Source organism: Mobula hypostoma, chromosome 15, assembly GCF_963921235.1.
Source record: "Mobula hypostoma chromosome 15, sMobHyp1.1, whole genome shotgun sequence".
Taxonomy (NCBI): Eukaryota; Metazoa; Chordata; class Chondrichthyes; order Myliobatiformes; family Myliobatidae; genus Mobula; species Mobula hypostoma.
The window spans coordinates 75,810,026-75,832,725 of record NC_086111.1 but is presented as its reverse complement, the minus strand read 5'-3'; the positions used below and the strand labels follow the sequence as shown (position 1 = coordinate 75,832,725).

At 56.6% G+C, this 22,700-nt stretch overlaps 2 protein-coding genes across 3 annotated transcripts in view; one reads left to right on the top strand and one right to left on the bottom strand.

Annotated features, from left to right (window-relative positions):
- Positions 1–1,021: 1,021 nt before the first annotated feature.
- ndufaf3 (NADH:ubiquinone oxidoreductase complex assembly factor) lies at positions 1,022–18,473 on the top strand. The gene is made up of 5 exons (XM_063068297.1): positions 1,022–1,211; positions 12,063–12,255; positions 16,706–16,772; positions 17,157–17,257; positions 18,074–18,473. Exons 1-5 carry the CDS (start codon positions 1,159–1,161, stop codon positions 18,167–18,169), a joined length of 510 nt encoding a protein of 169 aa, XP_062924367.1. The 5' UTR covers positions 1,022–1,158; the 3' UTR covers positions 18,170–18,473.
- Positions 18,474–18,624: 151 nt separating this feature from the next.
- The window catches only part of impdh2 (IMP (inosine 5'-monophosphate) dehydrogenase 2), a 46,702-nt gene continuing 42,626 nt past the window's right edge, over positions 18,625–22,700 (bottom strand). For both annotated transcript variants that reach the window (XM_063068295.1, XM_063068296.1), the window contains 4 exons: positions 19,964–20,108; positions 19,335–19,478; positions 19,142–19,225; positions 18,625–18,838 (listed from right to left, as the gene is read on the bottom strand). In XM_063068295.1, coding sequence (XP_062924365.1) covers positions 18,817–18,838; positions 19,142–19,225; positions 19,335–19,478; positions 19,964–20,108 — 395 coding nt within the window. In that variant the 3' untranslated portion in view covers positions 18,625–18,816. The remainder of the gene's footprint in view (positions 18,839–19,141; positions 19,226–19,334; positions 19,479–19,963; positions 20,109–22,700) is intronic.

Here is a 22,700-nt window from a genome sequence, read left to right as displayed (position 1 = left end):
TTTGACCCCAGCATCTGCAGATTATTTTGTGTCCTGGATAGGTACATGGAGCTTTGAAAAATAGAGGGCTATGGGTAACCCTAGATAATTTCTAAAGTAAGTACATGTTTGGCACAGCTTTGTGGGCTGAAGGGCCTGTATTGTGTTGTAGGTTGTCTATGTTTCTATTTCCAAACAGTTTCTGGACTGGGCAGTATATGTCTGTACGGTGTCACACTGAGGGAATTCACTGCTTTGCATGTGTAGGAAACTTCCAGATGATGGTGAATGTTTGGAATTCACTGCCTTTTTCATCTGAGACGGTTAAGCAAGTTTGGTATGGGCCTCCAAGTCCTAAGAACTTTCTACAGGGGCACAACTGAAAGCATCCTGACTGGCTGCATCACTGCCTGGTATGGGAACTGTACTTCCCTCAATCGAAGAACCCTGCAGAGAGTGGTGCGGACAGCCCAGCACATCTGTAGATGTGAACTTCCCATGACTCAGGACTTTACAAAGACTGGTGTATAAAAAGGGCCCGTCGGACAATCCCAACAGAATCTATTCCAGCTGCTACCATCTGGGAAACGGTACCGCAGCAGCAAAGCCAGGACCAACAGGCTCCGGGACAGCTTCTTCCACCAGGCCATCAGACTGATGAACTCGCTCTGATTTAAGTGTGCTCTATATTACATAGACTGTTCTATTTATTATAAATTACTATGATTGCACTTTGCACATTTAGACGAGGACGTAACGTGAAGATTGTTACTCCTCATGTACAGGAAGGATGTAAGAAGTAAAGTCAACTCAGTTCAGCAGAGGAAAGCAGACACTGCTGGTGCCCGGGATACGCGTCGGACCGGTCACTGTCTCCGATGGGTGGCTGGACAACAGGGTTTCGGACTGACGGCCTTTGCCCTCGGTCATGAGATTTCTGGCTGGCCCGGTGCCCGGGACGCCAGGCCGGGGATCGCCGGCCTCACGCCGGTCGGTCCTCCGAGGATCACGTGACCAGCCCACGTGGGGCAGACGTAGGCCGCGCGGGTGGCGCCGCTGCAGTTGCCCGGAGGGGCCAGAGGGGGCGGCAGCAACGCAGCGCCGTCCCCTCCCGACGACCCTCATCCGGCGCCGCTCTTGCCGCTTGGCTCGTCGTCACCTTCGCCTGAACCGGCGGTCATGGCCGCGCTCTGCCGGCAGCTCAGGACGTGTCGCCCTCGGTTCGCTGGCAGGTCAGTGAGGGGAGAGGTGTAGAGTGACTCCGGAGGGAGGGAGGGGGGGTGTAGGGTGACTCGGAGGGAGGGAGGGCGGTGTAGGGTGACTCGAGAGGGAGGGAGGGGGGGTGTAGGGTGACTCGGAGGGAGGGAGGGGGGTGTAGGGTGACTCGGAGGGAGGGAGGGATGGGGTGTAGACTGACCCGGAGGGAGAGAGGGATGGGGTGTAGGCTGACCCGGAGGGAGAGAGGGATGGGGTGTAGACTGACCCGGAGAGAGAGAGGGATGGGGTGTAGGGTGACTCGGAGGGAGAGAGGGATGGGGTGTAGACTGACCCGGAGGGAGAGAGGGATGGGGTGTAGACTGACCCGGAGGGAGAGAGGGATGGGGTGTAGACTGACCCGGAGGGAGAGAGGGATGGGGTGTAGACTGACCCGGAGGGAGAGAGGGATGGGGTGTAGACTGACCCGGAGGGAGAGAGGGATGGGGTGTAGACTGACCCGGAGGGAGAGAGGGATGGGGTGTAGGCTGACCCGGAGGGAGAGAGGGATGGGGTGTAGACTGACCCGGAGGGAGAGAGGGATGGGGTGTAGACTGACCCGGAGGGAGAGAGGGATGGGGTGTAGGGTGACTCGGAGGGAGAGAGGGATGGGGTGTAGACTGACCCGGAGGGAGAGAGGGATGGGGTGTAGGGTGACTCGGAGGGAGGGAGGGGGGGTGTAGGGTGACTCGGAGGGAGAGAGGGATGGGGTGTAGACTGACCCGGAGGGAGAGAGGGATGGGGTGTAGACTGACCCGGAGGGAGAGAGGGATGGGGTGTAGGCTGACCCGGAGGGAGAGAGGGATGGGGTGTAGACTGACCCGGAGGGAGAGAGGGATGGGGTGTAGACTGACCCGGAGGGAGAGAGGGATGGGGTGTAGACTGACCCGGAGGGAGAGAGGGATGGGGTGTAGACTGACCCGGAGGGAGAGAGGGATGGGGTGTAGACTGACCCGGAGGGAGAGAGGGATGGGGTGTAGGCTGACCCGGAGGGAGGGGGGTGTAGGGTGACTCGGAGGGAGGGAGGGGGTGTAGAGTGACAGGGAGGGAGGGGGTGTACAGTGACGGGGGGTGTAGGATGACTTGGAGGGAGGGGGGTGTAGAGTGACTCAGGAGGGAGGGAGGGTGTAGAGTGACTCGGGAGGGAGGGGGGTGTAGAGTGACTCGGGAGGGAGGGAGGGGTGTAGAGTGACTCGGGGGGAGGGAGGGATGGGGTGTAGGGTGACTTGGAGGGAGGGAGGGATGGGGTGTAGGGTGACTTGGAGGGAGGGAGGGGGGTGTAGAGTGACGGGAGGGAGGGAGGGGTGTAGGATGACTTGGAGGAAGGGAGGGGGTGTAGAGTGACAGGGAGGGAGGGGTGTAGGGTGACCCGGAGGGAGGGGGGGTTGTAGAGTGACTCGGGAGGGAGGGATGTAGGGTGACCCGGAGGGAGGGGGGGTGTAGGGTGACTCCGGAGGGAGGGAGGGGTGTAGAGTGACTCGGAGGGGGGAGGGAGGGAAGGACGGGGTGCAGAGTGATTCGGGAGGGAGGGAGGGGTGTAGGGTGACGGAGGGAGGGAGGGGTGTAGGCTGACTCGGAGGGAGGGGTTGGGTATAGGCTGACTCAGAGGGAGGGATTGGGTGTAGAGTGACTCGGGAAGGAGGGAGGGGTGTAGGCTGACCCAGAGGGAGGGATGGATTGTGTGTAGAGTGACTCGGGAGGGAGGGAGGGGGTGTAGGGTGACCCGGAGGGAGGGGGTGTAGGGTGACACAGAGGGAGGGAGGGAGCGGGGTGTAGGGTGACTGGGAGGGGCGGAGGGGGTGTAGGGTGACTCGGGAGGGAGGGGTGTAGAGTGACGGGGGGGAGGGAGGGATGGGGTGTAGGGTGACTTGGAGGGAGGGGGGGTGTAGAGTGACGGGAGGGAGGGAGGGGTGTAGGATGACTTGGAGGGAGGGAGGGATGTAGGGTGACCCGGAGGGAGGGGGGGGTGTAGAGTGACTCGGGAGGGAGGGGGGTGTAGAGTGACTCGGAGGGGGGGTGTAGAGTGACTCGAGGGAGAGGGAGGGATGGGGTGTAGGGTGACCCGGAGGGAGGGAGGGATGGGGTGTAGAGTGACTCAGAGGGAGGGATGGAGTGTAGGCTGACTCAGAGGGAGGGAGGGAAGGACGGGGTGCAGAGTGATTCGGGAGGGAGGGAGGGGTGTAGGCTGACTCGGAGGGAGGGAGGGGTGTAGGGTGACTCGAGAGGGAGGGAGCGATGGGGTGTAGGGTGACTCGGGAGGGAGGGATGGGGTGTAGGCTGACACGGAGGGAGGGAGGGGGGTGTAGGGTGACTCGGAGGGAGGGAGGGGTGTAGGGTGACTCGGAGGGAGGGAGGGGTGGGGTGTAGGCTGACCCGGAGGGAGAGAGGGATGGGGTGTAGGCTGACCCGGAGGGAGGGAGGGGGGTGTAGAGTGACTCGGAGAGAGGGAGGGATGGGGTGTAGGCTGACCCGGAGGGAGAGAGGGATGGGGTGTAGGCTGACCCGGAGGGAGGGAGGGGGGTGTAGGGTGACTCGGAGGGAGGGAGGGGGGTGTAGGGTGACTCGGAGGGAGGGAGGGGGGTGTAGAGTGACTCAGGAGGGAGGGGGTGTAGAGTGACTCAGGAGGGAGGGAGGGTGTAGAGTGACTCGGGAGGAGGGTGTGTAGAGTGACTCGGGAGGGAGGGGTGTAGAGTGACTCGGGGGGAGGGAGGGATGGGGTGTAGGGTGACTTGGAGGGAGGGAGGGGGTGTAGAGTGACAGGGAGGGAGGGGTGTAGGGTGACCCGGAGGGATGGGGGGTTGTAGAGTGACTCGGGAGGGAGGGATGTAGGGTGACCCGGAAGGAGAGGGGGGGTGTAGGGTGACTCCGGAGGGAGGGAGGGGTGTAGAGTGACTCGGATGGGGGAGGGAGGGAAGGACGGGGTGCAGAGTGATTCGGGAGGGAGGGAGGGGTGTAGGCTGACTCGGAGGGAGGGGTTGGGTATAGGCTGACTCAGAGGGAGGAATTGGGTGTAGAGTGACTCGGGAAGGAGGGAGGGGTGTAGGCTGACCCAGAGGGAGGGATGGATTGGGTGTAGAGTGACCCGGAGGGAGAGAGGGATGGGGTGTAGACTGACCCGGAGGGAGAGAGGGATGGGGTGTAGACTGACCCGGAGGGAGAGAGGGATGGGGTGTAGACTGACCCGGAGGGAGAGAGGGATGGGGTGTAGGCTGACCCGGAGGGAGAGAGGGATGGGGTGTAGACTGACCCGGAGGGAGAGAGGGATGGGGTGTAGACTGACCCGGAGGGAGAGAGGGATGGGGTGTAGACTGACCCGGAGGGAGAGAGGGATGGGGTGTAGACTGACCCGGAGGGAGAGAGGGATGGGGTGTAGACTGACCCGGAGGGAGAGAGGGATGGGGTGTAGCTGACCCGGAGGAGAGAGGGATGGGGTGTAGACTGACCCGGAGGGAGAGAGGGATGGGGTGTAGACTGACTGACCCGGAGGGAGAGAGGGATGGGGTGTAGACTGACCCGGAGGGAGAGAGGGATGGGGTGTAGACTGACCCGGAGGGAGAGAGGGATGGGGTGTAGACTGACCCGGAGGGAGAGAGGGATGGGGTGTAGACTGACCCGGAGGGAGAGAGGGATGGGGTGTAGGGTGACCCGGAGGGAGAGAGGGATGGGGTGTAGACTGACCCGGAGGGAGAGAGGGATGGGGTGTAGACTGACCCGGAGGGAGAGAGGGATGGGGTGTAGACTGACTCGGAGGGAGGGAGGGGGGGTGTAGGGTGACTCGGAGGGAGAGAGGGATGGGGTGTAGACTGACCCGGAGGGAGAGAGGGATGGGGTGTAGGAGGGAGAGAGGGATGGGGTGTAGGACCCGGTGTAGACTGGGGAGAGAGGGATGGGGTGTAGACTGACCCGGAGGGAGAGAGGGATGGGGTGTAGACTTAGGAGGAGGGATGGGGTGTAGACTGACCCGGAGGGAGAGAGGGATGGGGTGTAGCTGACAGAGGGATGACCCGGAGGGAGAGAGGGATGGGGTGTAGACTGACCCGGAGGGAGAGAGGGATGGGGTGTAGGCTGACCCGGAGGGAGGGGGGTGTAGGGTGACTCGGAGGGAGGGAGGGGGTGTAGAGTGACAGGGAGGGAGGGGGTGTACAGTGACGGGGGGTGTAGGATGACTTGGAGGGAGGGGTTGTAGAGTGACTCGAGTGACTCGGGAGGGAGGGGGGGTGTAGAGTGACTCGGGAGGGAGGGAGGGGTGTAGAGTGACTTGGAGGGAGGGAGGGATGGGGTGTAGGGTGACTTGGAGGGAGGGAGGGGGGTGTAGAGTGACGGGAGGGAGGGAGGGGTGTAGGATGACTTGGAGGAAGGGAGGGGGTGGAGGAAGGGAGGGGGTGTAGAGTGACAGGGAGGGAGGAGGGAGGGAGGGGTGTAGGGTGACCCTCGGAGGAGGGGGGGTTGTAGAGTGACTCGGGAGGGAGGGATGTAGGGTGACCCGGAGGGAGGGGGGGTGTAGGGTGACTCCGGAGGGAGGGAGGGGTGTAGAGTGACTCGGAGGGGGGAGGGAGGGAAGGACGGGGTGCAGAGTGATTCGGGAGGGAGGGAGGGGTGTAGGGTGACGGAGGGAGGGAGGGGTGTAGGCTGACTCGGAGGGAGGGGTTGGGTATAGGCTGACTCAGAGGGAGGGATTGGGTGTAGAGTGACTCGGGAAGGAGGGAGGGGTGTAGGCTGACCCAGAGGGAGGGATGGATTGTGTGTAGAGTGACTCGGGAGGGAGGGAGGGAGGGGGTGTAGGGTGACCCGGAGGGAGGGGGTGTAGGGTGACACAGAGGGAGGGAGGGAGCGGGGTGTAGGGTGACTGGGAGGGGCGGAGGGGGTGTAGGGTGACTCGGGAGGGAGGGGTGTAGAGTGACGGGGGGAGGGAGGGATGGGGTGTAGGGTGACTTGGAGGGAGGGGGGGTGTAGAGTGACGGGAGGGAGGGAGGGGTGTAGGATGACTTGGAGGGAGGGAGGGATGTAGGGTGACCCGGAGGGAGGGGGGGTTGTAGAGTGACTCGGGAGGGAGGGGGGTGTAGAGTGACTCGGAGGGGGGGTGTAGAGTGACTCGAGGGAGAGGGAGGGATGGGGTAGGTGCCGAGGAGGGGGGATGGGAGTGCGTGTCAGAGGGAGGGATGGAGTGTAGGCTGACTCAGAGGGAGGGAGGGAAGGACGGGGTGCAGAGTGATTCGGGAGGGAGGGAGGGGTGTAGGCTGACTCGGAGGGAGGGAGGGGTGTAGGGTGACTCGAGAGGGAGGGAGCGATGGGGTGTAGGGTGACTCGGAGGGAGGGAGGGGGGTGTAGGGTGACTCGGAGGGAGGGAGGGGTGTAGGGTGACTCGGAGGGAGGGAGGGGTGGGGTGTAGGCTGACCCGGAGGGAGAGAGGGATGGGGTGTAGGCTGACCCGGAGGGAGGGAGGGGGGTGTAGAGTGACTCGGAGAGAGGGAGGGATGGGGTGTAGGCTGACCCGGAGGGAGAGAGGGATGGGGTGTAGGCTGACTCGGAGGGAGGGAGGGGGGTGTAGGGTGACTCGGAGGGAGGGAGGGGGTGTAGAGTGACGGGGGGTGTAGGATGACTTGGAGGGAGGGGGGTGTAGAGTGACTCAGGAGGGAGGGGGTGTAGAGTGACTCAGGAGGGAGGGAGGGTGTAGAGTGACTCGGGAGGAGGGTGTGTAGAGTGACTCGGGAGGGAGGGGTGTAGAGTGACTCGGGGGGAGGGAGGGATGGGGTGTAGGGTGACTCAGAGGGAGGGAGGGAAGGACGGGGTGCAGAGTGATTCGGGAGGGAGGGGTGTAGGCTGACTCAGAGGGAGGGATTGGGTGTAGAGTGACTCGGGAAGGAGGGAGGGGTGTAGGCTGACCCAGAGGGAGGGAGGGATTGGGTGTAGAGTGACTCGGGAGGGAGGGGGGGGGTGTAGAGTGACCCGGAGGGAGGGATGGGGTGTAGGGTGACTCGGGAGGGAGGGGTGTAGAGTGACGAGGGAGGGGGTGTAGAGTGACGAGGGAGGGAGGGAGGGGGTGTAGAGTGACTCAGGAGGGATGGGGTGTAGGGTGACTCGGAGGGAGGGAGGGGGTTGTAGGGTGACTGGGAGGGAGGGAGGGGTGTAGGGTGACTGGGAGGGAGGGAGGGGGGGTGTAGAGTGACAGGGAGGGAGGAGTGTAGAGTGACTCGGGAGGGAGGGATGGGGTGTAGAGTGACTCGGGAGGGAGGGAGGGGGTGTAGGCTGACCCGGAGGGAGGGAGGGAGGGGGGTGTAGGGTGACTCGGAGGGAGGGAGGGGTGTAGGGTGACCGGGAGGGAGGGGGGTGTAGAGTGACTTGGGAGGGAGGGAGGGAGGGGGGTGTCGGGTGACTCGGAGGGAGAGAGGGATGGGGTGTAGGCTGACCCGGAGGGAGGGAGGGGGCTGTAGGGTGACTCAGAGAGAGGGAGGGATGGGGTGTAGGCTGACCCGGAGGGAGAGAGGGATGGGGTGTAGGCTGACCCGGAGGGAGGGAGGGAGGGTGTTGAGGGTGACTCGGAGGAAGGGAGGGGTGTAGGGTGACTCGGAGGGAGGGAGGGATGGGGTGTAGGCTGACCCGGAGGGAGGGAGGGGGGTGTAGGGTGACTCGGAGAGAGGGAGGGATGGGGTGTAGGCTGACCCGGAGGGAGGGAGGGAGGGGGGTGTAGGCTGACCCGGAGGGAGGGAGGGAAGGGGGTGTAGGGTGACTCGGAGAGAGGGAGGGATGGGGTGTAGGCTGACCCGGAGGGAGGGAGGGAGGGGGGTGTAGGCTGACCCGGAGGGAGGGAGGGAAGGGGGTGTAGGGTGACTCGGAGGGAGGGAGGGGGGTGTAAGGTGACTCGGAGGGAGGGGGTGTAGAGTGACAGGGAGGGAGGGGGTGTAGAGTGACTCGGGAGGGAGGGAGGGGTGTAGAGTGACTCGGGGGGAGGGAGGGATGGGGTGTAGGGTGACTTGGAGGGAGGGAGGGGGGTGTAGAGTGACGGGAGGGAGGGAGGGGTGTAGGATGACTTGGAGGGAGGGAGGGGGTGTAGAGTGACAGGGAGGGAGGGGTGTAGGGTGACCCGGAGGGACGGGGGGTTGTAGTGTGACTCGGGAGGGAGGGATGTAGGGTGACCCGGAGGGAGGGGGGGTGTAGGGTGACTCCGGAGGGAGGGAGGGGTGTAGAGTGACTCGGAGGGGGGAGGGAGGGAAGGACGGGGTGCAGAGTGATTCGGGAGGGAGGGAGGGGTGTAGGCTGACTCGGAGGGAGGGGTTGGGTATAGGCTGACTCAGAGGGAGGGATTGGGTGTAGAGTGACTCGGGAAGGAGGGAGGGGTGTAGGCTGACCCAGAGGGAGGGATGGTTTGGGTGTAGAGTGACTCGGGAGAGAGGGAGGGGGTGTAGGGTGACACAGAGGGAGGGAGGGAGCGGGGTGTAGGGTGACTGGGAGGGGCGGAGGGGGTGTAGGGTGACTTGGGCGGGATGGGGTGTAGGGTGACTCGGGAGGGAGGGGTGTAGAGTGACTCGGGGGGGAGGGAGGGATGGGGTGTAGGGTGACTTGGAGGGAGGGGGGGTGTAGAGTGACGGGAGGGAGGGAGGGGTGTAGGATGACTTGGAGGGAGGGAGGGGGTGTAGAGTGACAGGGAGGGAGGGGTGTAGGGTGACCCGGAGGGAGGAAGGGAGGGATGGGGTGTAGAGTGACTCAGAGGGAGGGATGGAGTGTAGGCTGACTCAGAGGGAGGGAGGGAAGGACGGGGTGCAGAGTGATTCGGGAGGGAGGGAGGGGTGTAGGCTGACTCGGAGGGAGGGGTTGGGTATAGGCTGACTCAGAGGGAGGGATTGGGTGTAGAGTGACTCGGGAGGGAGGGAGGGGGTGTAGGGTGACCCGGAGGGAGGGGGTGTAGGGTGACCCGGAGGGAGGGATGGGGTGTAGGGTGACTCGGAGGGAGGGAGGGGGTGTAGGGTGACTCGGGAGGGATGGGGTGTAGGGTGACTCGGGAGGGAGGGGTGTAGAGTGACTCGGGAGGGAGGGAGGGAGGGGGTGTAGAGTGACTCGGGAGGGAGGGAGGGGGTGTAGGGTGACTGGGAGGGAGGGAGGGGGTGTAGGGTGACCTGGAGAGAGGGAGGGGGTGTAGGCTGACCCGGAGGGAGGGAGGGAGGGTGTGTAGGCTGACCTGGAGGGAGGGAGGCAGGGGGGTGTAGGGTGACTCGGAGGGAGGGAGGGGTTGTAGAGTGACGGGAGGGGGGTGTAGAGTGACTCGGGAGGGTGGGAGGGGTGTAGGGTGACCGGGAGGGAGGGGGGGTGTAGAGTGACTCGGGAGGGAGGGAGGGGTGTAGAGTGACTCGGGGGGGAGGGAGGGATGGGGTGTAGGGTGACTTGGAGGGAGGGAGGGGGGTGTAGAGTGACAGGAGAGAGGAAGGGGTGTAGGGTGACTGGGAGGGAGGGAGGGAGGGGGGTGTAGAGTGACAGGGAGGGAGGAGTGTAGAGTGACTCGGGAGGGAGGGATGGGGTGTAGAGTGACTCGGGAGGGAGGGAGGGGGTGTAGGCTGACCCGGAGGGAGGGAGGGAGGGGGGTGTAGGGTGATTCGGAGGGAGGGAGGGGTGTAGGGTGACTCGGAGGGAGGGAGGAGGTGTAGAGTGACAGGGAGGGAGGAGTGTAGAGTGACTCGGGAGGGAGGGATGGGGTGTAGAGTGATTTGGGAGGGAGGGTTGGGGTGTAGGCTGACCCGGAGGGAGGGAGGGAGGGGGGTGTAGGGTGACTCGGAGGGAGAGAGGGATGGGGTGTAGGCTGACCCAGGGGGAGGGGGGTGTAGGGTGACCGGGAGGGAGGGGGTGTAGGGTGACAGGGAGGGAGGGGGTGTAGAGTGACGGGAGGGGGGGTGTAGAGTGACTCGGGAGGGAGGGAGGGGTGTAGAGTGACTCGGGGGGAGGGAGGGATGGGGTGTAGGGTGACTTGGAGGGAGGGAGGGGGGTGTAGAGTGACGGGAGGGAGGGAGGGGTGTAGGATGACTTGGAGGGGGGTGTCGAGTGACTCGGAGGGAGGGGGGGTGTAGAGTGACTCGAGGGAGAGGGAGGGATGGGGTGTAGGGTGACCCGGAGGGAGGGAGGGATGGGGTGTAGAGTGACTCAGAGGGAGGGGTTGGGTATAGGCTGACTCAGAGGGAGGGATTGGGTGTAGAGTGACTCGGGAGGGAGGGAGGGGGTGTAGGGTGACCCGGAGGGAGGGAGGGGGTGTAGGGTGACCCAGAGGGAGGAGGGATGGGGTGTAGAGTGACTCGGGAGGGAGGGAGACGGTGTAGGGTGACTCGGAAGGAGGGAGGGAGGAGTGTAGGCTGACTCGGAGGGAGGGAGGGATGGGGTGTAGGGTGACTTGGAGGGAGGGAGAGTGTCGAGTGACTCGGGAGGGAGGGATGGAGTGTAGGGTGACCCTGAGGGAGGGAGGGGGTGTAGGGTGACTCGGAGGTAGGGAGGGATGGGGTGTAGGGTGACCCTGAGGGAGGGAGGGGGTGTAGGGTGACTCAAAGGGAGGGAGGGATGGAGTGTAGGGTGACCCGGAGGGAGGGGGTGTAGGGTGACCCGGAGGGAGGGAGGGATGGGGTGTAGGCTGATCCGGAGGGAGGGAGGTGTAGAGTGACTCGGGAGGGATGAAGTGTAGGGTGACCCTGCGGGAGGGAGGGAGGGGGTGTAGAGTGACTCGGGAGGGAGAGAGGGGGTGTAGGGTGACTCAGAGGGAGGGAGGGATGGGGTGTAGGCTGATCCGGAGGGAGGGGGTGTAGAGTGACTCGGGAGGGAGAGAGGGGGTGTAGGGTGACTCAGAGGGAGGGAGGGATGGGGTGTAGGCTGATCCGGAGGGAGGGGGGTGTAGAGTGACTCGGGAGGGAGGGGGTGTAGGGTGACCCTGCGGGAGGGAGGGAGTGGTGTAGGGTCACCCTGCGGGAGGGAGGGAGGGGGTGTAGGGTGACCCGGAGGGAGGGAGGGAGGGGGTGTAGGGTGACCCGGAGGGAGGGAGGGATGGGGTGTAGACTGATCCGGAGGGAGGGAGGTGTAGAGTGACTCGGGAGGGATGGAGTGTAGGGTGACCCTGCGGGAGGGAGGGAGTGGTGTAGGGTCACCCTGCGGGAGGGAGGGAGGGGGTGTAGGGTGACCCGGAGGGAGGGAGGGATGGGGTGTAGACTGATCCGGAGGGAGGGAGGTGTAGAGTGACTCGGGAGGGATGGAGTGTAGGGTGACCCTGCGGGAGGGAGGGAGTGGTGTAGGGTGACCCTGCGGGAGGGAGGGAGGGGGTGTAGGGTGACCCTGAGGGAGGGAGGGAGGGGGTGTAGGCTGACCCAGAGGGAGGGGAGTGTAGAGTGACTCGGGAGGGAGGGGGTCTAGGGTGACTCGGAGGGAGGGATGGGGTGTAGGCTGACCCAGAGGGAGGGAGGTGTAGAGTGACTCGGGAGGGATGGAGTGTAGGGTGACCCGGAGGGAGGGAGGGGGTGTAGGCTGACTCGGAGGGAGGGGGGTGTAGAGTGACTCAGGAGGGATGGAGTGTAGGGTGACCCTGAGGGAGGGAGGGGGTGTAGGCTGACTCGGAGGGAGGGAGGTGTAGAGTGACTCGGGAGGGAGGGAGTGTAGGGTGACCCGGAGGGAGGGAGGGATGGAGTGTAGGGTGACTCGGAGGGAGAGAGGGGGGTGTAGGCTGACTCGGAGGGAGGGAGAGTGTTGCTCGGTAACCAGTTGCTGGTGGGGGGTGGTGTTAGAGAGTAGGATTCATGCGGGGTGTTAGAGGGAGGGAAGTTGGGGTTCAGGGGTGACGACTCGTTGTAACTGGATCGTTGATTCTACAGGCCATTGTCCCGTGGTCACCGGACGACTCCAGCAGATGACGAGCTGTACCAGCGGACCACAGTCAGTGCCCTGGAGCGGGAGTCCCGGGACTCACTCTTCATCGACTCGTACAGCCAGCAGGGCTTCACTATCGGTGGCAACCGGGTACTGGGCCCCTGTGCCCTGATCCCACGCGCCCTCCTGCACTGGGATGTGAGTGTCCGAGTGGTGGGGACAAAGGGTTGGGGTTTGGGGCTGTGAGGGTCACAGATGAGGTAGTCCATTCAGCCCATCCAGTTTGTTCCCATTGTGTCACCTTTAAGTCTGGTCGGCTCTCCGTTTGATCCATAAATCTCTAAGCCTCCCCCTATCCAGTCACAAACAAGAGAAAATCTGCAGATGCAACTGTACTCTTTTCCATAGATGCTGCCTGGCCTGCTGAGTTCCTCCAATATTGTGCGTGTGTTGCTCCCCTATCCGTGTCCATATGCTTTTGTAGAAAGTTTTAAAATATATGCCCACCTCCAGCACTTCGTCTTGTAGCTTGTTCCAAAACGCACTTCCCCCGTGTGAAGGAGCTGCCCCTCCACCTCGAATGTCTCTTTAGTGAAAAGGACTGTGCTCCTCCTGATCTGACGTACCTCTGTCAGATCACCCCCTCAATCTCCTGCTGACTGAAGCACTGACAGCTCCTTTCTTTTCAAGGACGCTGCTCGTTTCTCTGAGTTCCTTCAGTAGACTGTGTGGTCTCCACCCCTCCAGCTTCCTCACTCCGGGGAATACACTCCTGTTCCGAGAGTCTCAGTCAAGCTTTGAGATGAGAATGGGATGACAAAGGGATGAAGCTGATGGAACTCAGCACAGTCCAGGCACCTTCTGCCCCCAATTTTGTGCCAACCTTTTAACCTGTTCTAAGCTCTCTCTAACCCTTCCCTCCCACATAACCCTCCATTTTTCTATCATCCAAGTGCCTATCTTAAATGCCCCCACTGTATCTGCCTCTACCACCACCCCTGGCTGCACGTTCCACCCACCCAGCACTTTTAGTGTGGAAAAGATACACAACCTCTGACTTCTCTAACTTCTGCTAATGCCCCACCTCCCCCTCATACCCCATCCGTTATTTATTTATTCCCACACATTCTTTTTCTCTCTCTGTCCCTCTCACTTTACCCCTTGCCCATCCTCTGGGTTCCCCCCTCCCCCTTTTCTTTCTCCCTGGGCCTCCTGTCCCATGATCCTCTCATATCCCCTTTGCCAATCACCTGTCCAGCTCTTAGCTCCATTCCAACCCCCTCCTGTCTTCTCCTATCATTTCGGATCTCCCCCTCCCCCTTTCAAATCTCTTACTAGCTCTTCCTTCAGTTAGTCCTGACGAAGGGTCTCGGCCTGAAACATCGACTGTACCTCTTCCTAGAGATGCTGCCTGGCCTGCTGCGTTCACCAGCAACTTTGATGAAGTTTGTTACAACCTCTGACTCTAAATTACCTTAAGAGTTTGCCCCCTCGTATTAGCCATTTCCATCCTGCGAAGTCGACCTTGGCTGTCCGGACCGATGCCTGTTATTGTGTACACCGCTCATCGAGAGGCCCTAGGTCGATCTAATGCTGTTAAAGTGGGCAGGTTGTGAGATAGGGAATCTCAGGAGGAGGAGAGGGGATGGTCACTGCTGGATCTGGTAGCGTAGTTCACCAGCAGGAAGGGTGTAGATGAGAGAAGTGGTAACCACTGATGAAGTGTTATGCACCAGGGAGTGGGGGAACGGGGAATGACCTGATGCATCTGAACTGGATGGGGAGCAGTCTCCTTGCTCGGTGGGAGTGGTTAAACCACTGAGACAGTTGGTTTGGACCCGGGATGACTTTGGCAGGTAGGGATGTAATTCCAATGTAGAATATAGAACAGGCAAGTCTGGTTGGCAGAGACAGATAGGGAACCTCGGGAAGGTGGGGAGGGTAGTGTATTTGTTGAGATACCAAATCTCTTCAAACTCCCAATGAAGTGTAGCCACTGCCTTGCCTTCTTTATAACTACATCGTATGTTGGGACCAGGTTAGATCCTCAGAGATCTTGACACCCAGGAACTTGAAGCTGCTCACTCTCTCCACTTCTGATCCCTCTATGAGGATTGGTATGTGCTCCTTCATCTTACCCTTCCTGAAGTCCACAATCAGCTCCCGTATCTTATTGTTTCTGGTGGGTAGAGACAAGACCAGAGGGGAAGGCCTGGGGGAGCTCGAGGGTGGAGAAGAGTAATGCAGAGACCTCATGGGTAGAAAGAGTGCAGAGGAAATTTATGAGGGTGTTGCCAGCACATGAGGGTCTGAATTATTGAGAGATGTTGAGTGGATGAGGATTTTTTCCATTGGTGCATTGCTCATCTCTGTGCCCTGTGGCTTCTAAAGAAACGCCTTGCCAAAAAGCATTCAAGGAGCCGGCCGGATTCAAATCTGAGCCTTGAAGTCTAGCACGGATATCACACCACCACCAGCCGACTGTCTCTGCCCACTAGCCCTTTTTTCTGGTTGCCAGTGACTAGTGATGTTCTGTAGGGGGGCAGTCAGGCCATTCAGCCCATCTGGTCCATGCTAACCCAGATTCCCATCCAAGCTTGTTCCATTTGCCTGAGTTTATACCTCCTATCCATATACCTGTCCAAGTATCTGCCTCAAAGACTTCTTCTGGCAGTTCATTCCATTTCCTGAATGTTGCCCCTCAGATCTGAATAAAACTCCCCTCACCTTAAATCTGTGCCATCTGGTTCACCCTGTCTCTCATGATTTTATTCGCCTGTTAGATTGCTTGAGGTGCTGCACTGACTTTGCGTCACCCAGGCTTTGTGTGTTTGCTTCACGGCCTCTCGATTCTCAAAACTGTCCAGCTTCACTTGGAGTGGCCCTGGTGGTGATCACAGTCTCAATCCTGGACAATTAATTGTTCTCAACTTCCCTTTCCAAACATGTCTGAAATATGAGCAAGACAGTGTGTGAAGAACTAACACTTCAGTGCCTGTGAAAGATCAGCTGTGAAGAATAACCCCCATCTTTCTCTCCCTGTGGATGCTGCTCAACCTACGGGATAGTTTTCTTTTTCGGTCTTTATCTCAGATTCCCAGTAACTGCAGAATTGTTCTCAGAGGGCAAATGGCCATCGTGGGGATGCGTGTCACATGCCCAAGATGAGCTCCCCCACAATGATCAGAGCATTAGATAAGGATAGTCTGTACTTGACCTGACCCCTCACTGATAGTCACTCTGTGTTGGTTATCCTGTGCTGTTGTTTCTCTCAGTTGAACTCAGATGCCCAGGTGTCCTTACTGCCTCTAAGTCCAGTAACTCGCACTTCCTATCCTGGTTGTTCCCCCCAAATTACAACACCTCACACTTGTCTGCATAAAATTGCATCTGCCATTTTTCCAGCTGGTCCAGATCCCACTGCAAGACATGATAGCCTTCCTCACTGCACTACAACTCCAATCTTGGTGTCACCTGCAAATCTGCTGATCCATTTATCCAGATCACAGATATATATGACCATGACCACTAGTGACAGGCCTCCCCCAGCCAGAGGCATCCATCTACTACCACAGTCTTCTCATGCACAGGCAACGTCTAATTGAATTTACTACCTCATCTTGAATGCCAAGTTGCTGACCCTTCATGACCAGCCAGTGCAGGACCTGGTCAAATGCTTTGCTAAAGTCCATCTTGACAACCTCCACTGCCCTGAAAGACTATGATAGGTATGTTACAACCTATCATGCACAAAGCCACGTTGACTAATCAGTCCCTGTCTATCCAAATACTTATATCTCCGGTCCTTTAGGATACATTCCAATGTCAGGCTCACCGGCCTAAAATTTCCTGGCTTGTTCTTAGAGCCTTTCTTAAACCGTGGAACATTAGCTACCCTTTAATCCTCCGGCACCTCACCTGTGGCTAAGGACATTTTTAACAGCCTTCACTGTGGAAAACACTTGCAGTATGCCAGAAATTGAGAAATGTCAGGGAGCTGAAAGATTAATCAGCTAGATTTAATAACTGTACATCCCAGGATTCTGAAAGAGTTAGCTGAAGAAAATGTGGAGGCATTAGTAATGGATCTTTCAAGAATCAACAGATTCTGGAATGGTTCCAGAAGACGGGAAAACTGCAAGTCACTCCACTCTTTAGGAAACGAGACAGGGAAAAGAAATTCTAGGCCAGTTGCCCTGACATCAGTGGTTGGGAAGATGTTGCAATCCATTATTAAGGATGTGGTTTTGGGGTGCTTGGAGATGTGACAAAATGGGCCAAAGTCAGCATGGCCAACAAGGGGAAGTCTTGTCTGACAAATCTGTTGGAAATTTTTGAGGAAGGCTTTTCAGGACTTTGACAAGGTGCTACACGTGAGGCTGCTTAACATAAGAGCCCATGGAATTACAGGAAAGATTCTGGTATGGGTGGAAAGATCCTGCCTGGCAGGAGACGGAGTGGGAATAAAGGGAGCCGTTTCTGGGTGACTGTCTTTGTCACTGAACACATCCGCAAATCTGCTGATCCAGTTAATCATGTTACCCACATCGCCGTATTTTGTGAATGCTTTTCTAGGCTCAGGGAACAGTAGAGATAGAGACACATAGGAGTGTGGAATGCTAATCTTCTGAGTTTTCTTTCTGTCTAGGTTCAGAGCTACAAAGACATCAGTGCAGACAGTCTGGCCTTGTTCTACTTACTGGAACCCAAAATAGGTAGGAATCTCGGTGTGCGGAGTTTAATGGGTTAAATTAGACCTTGTGTGAATGTGGCTGAATTTCTTTAGATTGCATAGAATCTAGAGCCTTTCCAGCCGTGACCACACCAGCGTGGCTGTCACTGATAGTGCATGTTCGGTCACACTGAACTGGTTTCCAGTCGGGTTGAGGGAGGTGCTTTGAGGATAGGGGCATTCCCCCATGCTCGAGCCCGTTCCCTTGATTAACCCTGGTTGTTGAAGCCTGTACTGAATGAGGCTGTTGCATCTCCCACATTGCTACGGTTAAACGGTTTCTGAGAGTCTCAGATGTTCCTGGTGCTTTACAATGGAACTCCCCCCCCCCCCCCCCGCTTGTACGCTCATCTGTGTTGTGTTGCAGAGATTCTGGTGCTGGGTTTGGGAGAGAGTGTCCAGAGGCTGGATCCTGAGGTACGGGCGTTCATGAAAACCAAGGGGGTTGCTCTGGAGATACTGGACACGGTGAGTGATAGATTGAATCTGGGAATCAACCCTCCACCGGGGCAGTGATCCCAAACATGCACTGACTCTCACCGGGGGACGGTCCCACGCACAGACGCATCCTCTCCCTCACGTACTCTGAAGCTCACTGAGACCATTCAGCCCTTCAGCCCTTCTAGTTCTGCTTGTTTGGTAAGATCATAACTTATTTGTCGACACCAACTTTGTGTAGAACTTGTGAAGATTTTTTTTTTAAAGTCCTGATTTGGTCCCACAGGCCAGTCTACCCTGTGATTTTTTTTTTTAAGTGTCAGAGTAATTTTGTTTCTCTATCTCAACCCAGGGAAATCTTCCTGTATCTATCCTGTCTACCCCGGAACAACATTTTCCATTTCAACCAGACTGGTTCTGATTTGTTTAACTCGTCATTTCCTTTCTTATGAGAAAACCTCCACCTTTTGTCAACCTTGTGTTCCCTCCACTCCACCCCCTGGGCAGTGAGGGCTGTGAGTCGGGCAGTATCTGTGCAAGACGATGGACACTCAACATTTCCGATTCAGAATCCCCTGACCCCTGAAACAAATTGTGTACAGCTGCAGGTTTCTGGTGTCATCTTCCCAGGAAAGGCCGGGGGGGGGCAGGGGAACAGCAGCCACCTTCCCCCGGGGTTCAGACCGATACAGCAGCTTTGTCATTACTTTGGTTTATGCTTCCAATGCCATAGTTACTGTGTTGGGGCTTCAATTCTCATCTTTATCTCTCTGCTCGCAGTGATTAACTCTTTCATGTGATTATGGGGAATGACATTAATGCACTGTATCCTCCTCCTTTCCCAAGCCAAATGCCTGTGCCACCTTTAACTTCCTGCTGAGTGAACGACCGCACGTAGCAGCCGCCTTGATTCCTCCAAAAAACATCCCCACCGACAAGTAACAGGAGCCACAACAAAACCACCAGTGGGTGGTATAGAATAAACTGTGTGAAGATCACAGGAGGAATTCTCATGTCATCCCTATACCGTGTGAGATTAATGGGAGGAGACGCTGGCATCTCCCAGTAACTACAGCTCGTTACAACCGCAGGGATGCAGGCAGCTGTTGGGGAATGGAGCAAACCATTCGTGCTCCTGCCTTTATCCTCAGTCACAGCTCCCGTTCAGCCACCGCTGGGCAGGAAGGGAAATGGTGCATGCTGTTGGGAATTGGTGGTAAATAAAGACACCTGGAAACATTTGAAACCATTCATTATTCTGTAAACAAGGACCTTCCGGTCAGATGGATTGCTGCACACGCATTCCACGTAGTACCCGTTAATAAAAGCTCATTGCACCCTGTGCAGAGTGGTTTCAGCTAACCTGCAGTAGTCAACACTGGGCGCAGAAACCAGGGGACGGCTGTAGCTCGCACGCCCAGGTTTCCAATCCAGTTTACCAACAAAACATTCCTCTAAAGAATTCACAGCAAGGTGAGCCACGCAGAATCAGGCTTCAAATCCCAGTCCTGAGTTCTTTACTGAGAGTGGAAGGGAAAGTGGATCTGGAAGTTTGTCTGGACAGGCCTGGAGAAAGGTCCCCACAGGATTCAAAAAAGTCTCTTCTCATACCTGAAAAGTAACCAGAAATCGGTGGGTCAGAAACATGGCAACCAGTCTCATCACCCAAAGCTTCAAGTCTGGGAGGGATCTGGGTGTCCGACAAATACAGAACTGAACCAGCCATCTTATGTCACTGTTCCCCATAGCGTAAGGGGAGAGGGCAGGAATCGAGGGTACATTTCACTGAAGGAATCTTTGTTCCCCAGTAATTTCTGGGAGGTATACTAAGAGGCACACACATCCACGTGCCAGATTCCTGAGAAACATCCAGGGTAGAGAGGAAGTGGGGGTAGGGGTGGTTGTGAAACTTACGAATGCAGCCCATGGACTCCTCCTTCCATCTGAGCACACAGCGTCCTCCTCTCGAACTTCAGCTCTCCAGCGTACATCATCACTCTAGAGAGAGCAGAACATCAGTAACAGCAGCTGACAGAGGGGAAGAGAGAGAAGGAGGGTGTCGGGGTGGTAAGCACAAAAGAGGATGAAAGGGAGACAATGTCCATACCTAAGCTGTGTTAAACTCTTAGCTCCGATGTCCTGGCAGCCGTGTTGAATTCCAGCAATCAAATACGGGACGAACTTATGGATGGAACCCTTGTCCTGGACAGCACCAGACACTCCCTGAGCCACTTTAATCTTGTCCGACTCACTGGGGGAGGGAGATATCTGAATCAGACACTGCTGCTCTCCCATATTCACTGTTACCCCTGGGTGGCAATGGTCAGAGTGTTCCCGGTTCATTGTCCGACACTGATGTTGTACCCTCCTCTCCAGATGAAGGTCCATCACCCACCCAGCTGCCCTCTATTCCAATGACCAACTGAACCACTCTGTCCCTTCACTGCCACTGGGTCCAAGCCTTGGACCTCCCCTCCCCTCTGCTACACGGACTGCAGCGGTTCACATCTCCTCCCTTACACCAGGGGCAGTTAGAGACAGGCACTTACTTCGGCCCGCCCGGACCCCAAGGAGACCCTGCTGCCTCAGTAACTGCTTGTCCTGTGAGGAGCTCAGTCGTTTTGCACTGAAGTTGGAGGCAGAATGTGTCAGTTCAGGACCAAGAGTGCAGACGTCCCATCTGGAGGGAGGCAGAGTGGGTTGGTTCAACCCCCAGCCAAACACGGACACACCAACCTGAAGTAGCGACTCTGGCTGCCAACATGTTTGTCCATTGCGTCAACTGATCCCATCCCACGGTATTTCTTCAGCCTCACCCCATCGGTGAAGAAATATTCACCGGGCGCTTCACTCGTCGCAGCCAGGAGGGATCCCATCATCACTGGGGAGAAGTGAGGGGTGTTAGTCAGCACAGCCGGGAAACAAAATCACCCCTCCCCTGACCACACCGTGGTTCTCCATTGACAACACCCCTTTTTTCAAACAAACGTACAAAACTTCATTCAATTACAAAGGTCAGGAGTTACAATAGTTAGTGAATACAAATTAAAATACAGTTACCATCTACAATGCACTCATTTCATTGGGGGAGGGGCACCATTCCCAGAACCGCAACCCCCCCCCCCAAACTGTTCCCATAATGTTTGCATGTTCCCTGGCGTGAATGCCTACTGCCTAGACCCATGAATGGCCATCTTGGTCAGGCCCAAGAGCAAGTCTACTAGGAAATCCTTCCAGTGGCTCGCCCTCTCCCCCCACCCCCTTACATGGTGCTCACAAACCAGGAGAGTGGGGCTGAGATGCAGCCAGAACCTGAGAACCAACCTCCAGATATTCAAACGGGCTGCAACCTCTCACATTCCATGTAGACATGGTACACCAACTCCTCCAGGTCCCAGACAGAACAAGTGGACAAGGCACCACTTGTAAGGCCAGTGATGTTGTGGGGATGGAACTGGACTCTCTGACAGTGGTGTCTGAAAAGAGGATGCTGTCCAAGTTGCATGCCATCTTGGTCAATGTCTCCCATCCACTACATAATGTACTGGGTGGGCACAGGAGTACATTCAGTCAGAGACTCATTCCACCAAGATGCAGCACAGAGCGTCATAGGAAGTCATTCCTGCCTGTGGCCATCAAACTTTACAACTCCTCCCTTGGAGGATCAGACACCCTGAGTCAATAGGCTGGTCCTGGACTTATTTCATAATTTACTGGCATAATTTACATATTACTATTTATTTATGGTTTTATTACTATTTAATTATTTGTGGTGCAACTGTAACAAAAACCAATTTCCCCTGGGATCAATAAAGTATGACTATGACCAGTGAACCTGCTACGGTACACTGACCCTTCCCAGTCACAGAATGGACAGGCAGACACAGTACTCTGACTTCTCCAGGTCACAGAATGAACAGGTGAATGGGGAATCGGTGAACCTGCTTAAAAACCTGTGCATGGGGGGGGCGTCACGTGACGATGTGGGATTGAGACGTGTAAATCCAGCTCTCCCGTAAAAAATTAGCAAAGTACCGTTTAAACAAAACAAAGTTAATAAATACTTTCGGAAAACTATTTATAAACTTTGCAAGACTACTTTACGATATGCCTCCTAAACCACAACAGAAGAAGTCTGTTGTTGCGAAGCAGCCGCGAGATGGGAAGAAAAAAGGGCCTACTGCAGTGATGGAGCCTCGGACTCAGGTTGGATCTCCTTTGGAGGAGGTGCATTCTATCCCCGCCGTAGAACAGGGAGCAGTGGCGGCGGTAGCGGTCTCTCGGAAGAAGATGCCGGAAATGCGCATGCGCAAATCGACACAACTCAAACTACAAGAACCGACAGCCACTGCAATTGAAAATGACTCAGTCAGAATTGGATTCTGCAGAGAATACAGATGAAGAAGAGGAGGAAGAATTGGAAGCGACTGGAAGTAAAGGAGACGATGGAAACATAAGAGAGGCTATATTGCAATTAACGGCTGAACTAAGAAAAGTAAGAGAAGAGCTTAGAGATGTGAAGATGTCCTATAATAAAGCTATGGAAAGACAGGACAAAATGGATAAGAAGCTTCAGAAGATGGAAAGAGCAATGGGGCATATGAATGATAAGAGTGGAAAAAACAGAAAATGATCTGCTTGTCTGGAACTCGGAAAGAAATCGACTCTTGGAGAAAGTGGACATGTTGGAAAATTTCAGTAGACATAATAATATTAAAATTGTTGGTCTTAGAGAAGGTATGGAGAGAAAAACCAATAGAATTTTTTCAAAGATGGATCCCGGAAGTTTTGCAAATGGAAGAGGAGGTTCGAACAATTGAAATTGAGCGGGCACATAGAGCTCTAAGACCAAAACCAAAAGATGACCAATATCCACGATCGATTTTAATAAAATTCTTAAGATTTCAAGACAAGGAAAGGATTCTACAGGCAGCTGTTCGAGCTGCCAAGGATAGAAAAGGGCCATTGATGATTCAAGGGAACAAAGTTTTTTTCTACCCTGATATAAGTTATGAACTTTTGAAGAGAAGGAAGAAATTTAATCCAGTGAAAAAAACCCTATGGGACCACGGTTATCAATTTATATTGCGTTACCCTGCAACCTTAAAGATTTTTTTGCCTGGTGGAGAAAAAAGATTTTTTGACGATTACCGGAAAGCGGAGCAGTTTGTGCGAGATTCTCTGAATATTCACCAGATACAAGAACAAAACCAGGGGAGTGAGATAGATTGAAGATGAAGATTGAGTCAAAGAATGGACTTGTTAGATTTTTGAAGGTGGATGAATGTATAAATATATTATTAATTATACGAGGGGGGTAAGAAAGGTTAAAATTGGAGGAATATTAGTTGGGAATAGTAACATTAATTTTGTCTATATATATATATAAAATTTTTTTTTGTTGCGGGGGAGCTGGAAGAAGCACTGACCAATTGCTATGCTAATCATGTGTGCAAGCGTGGCTTTAGCCACG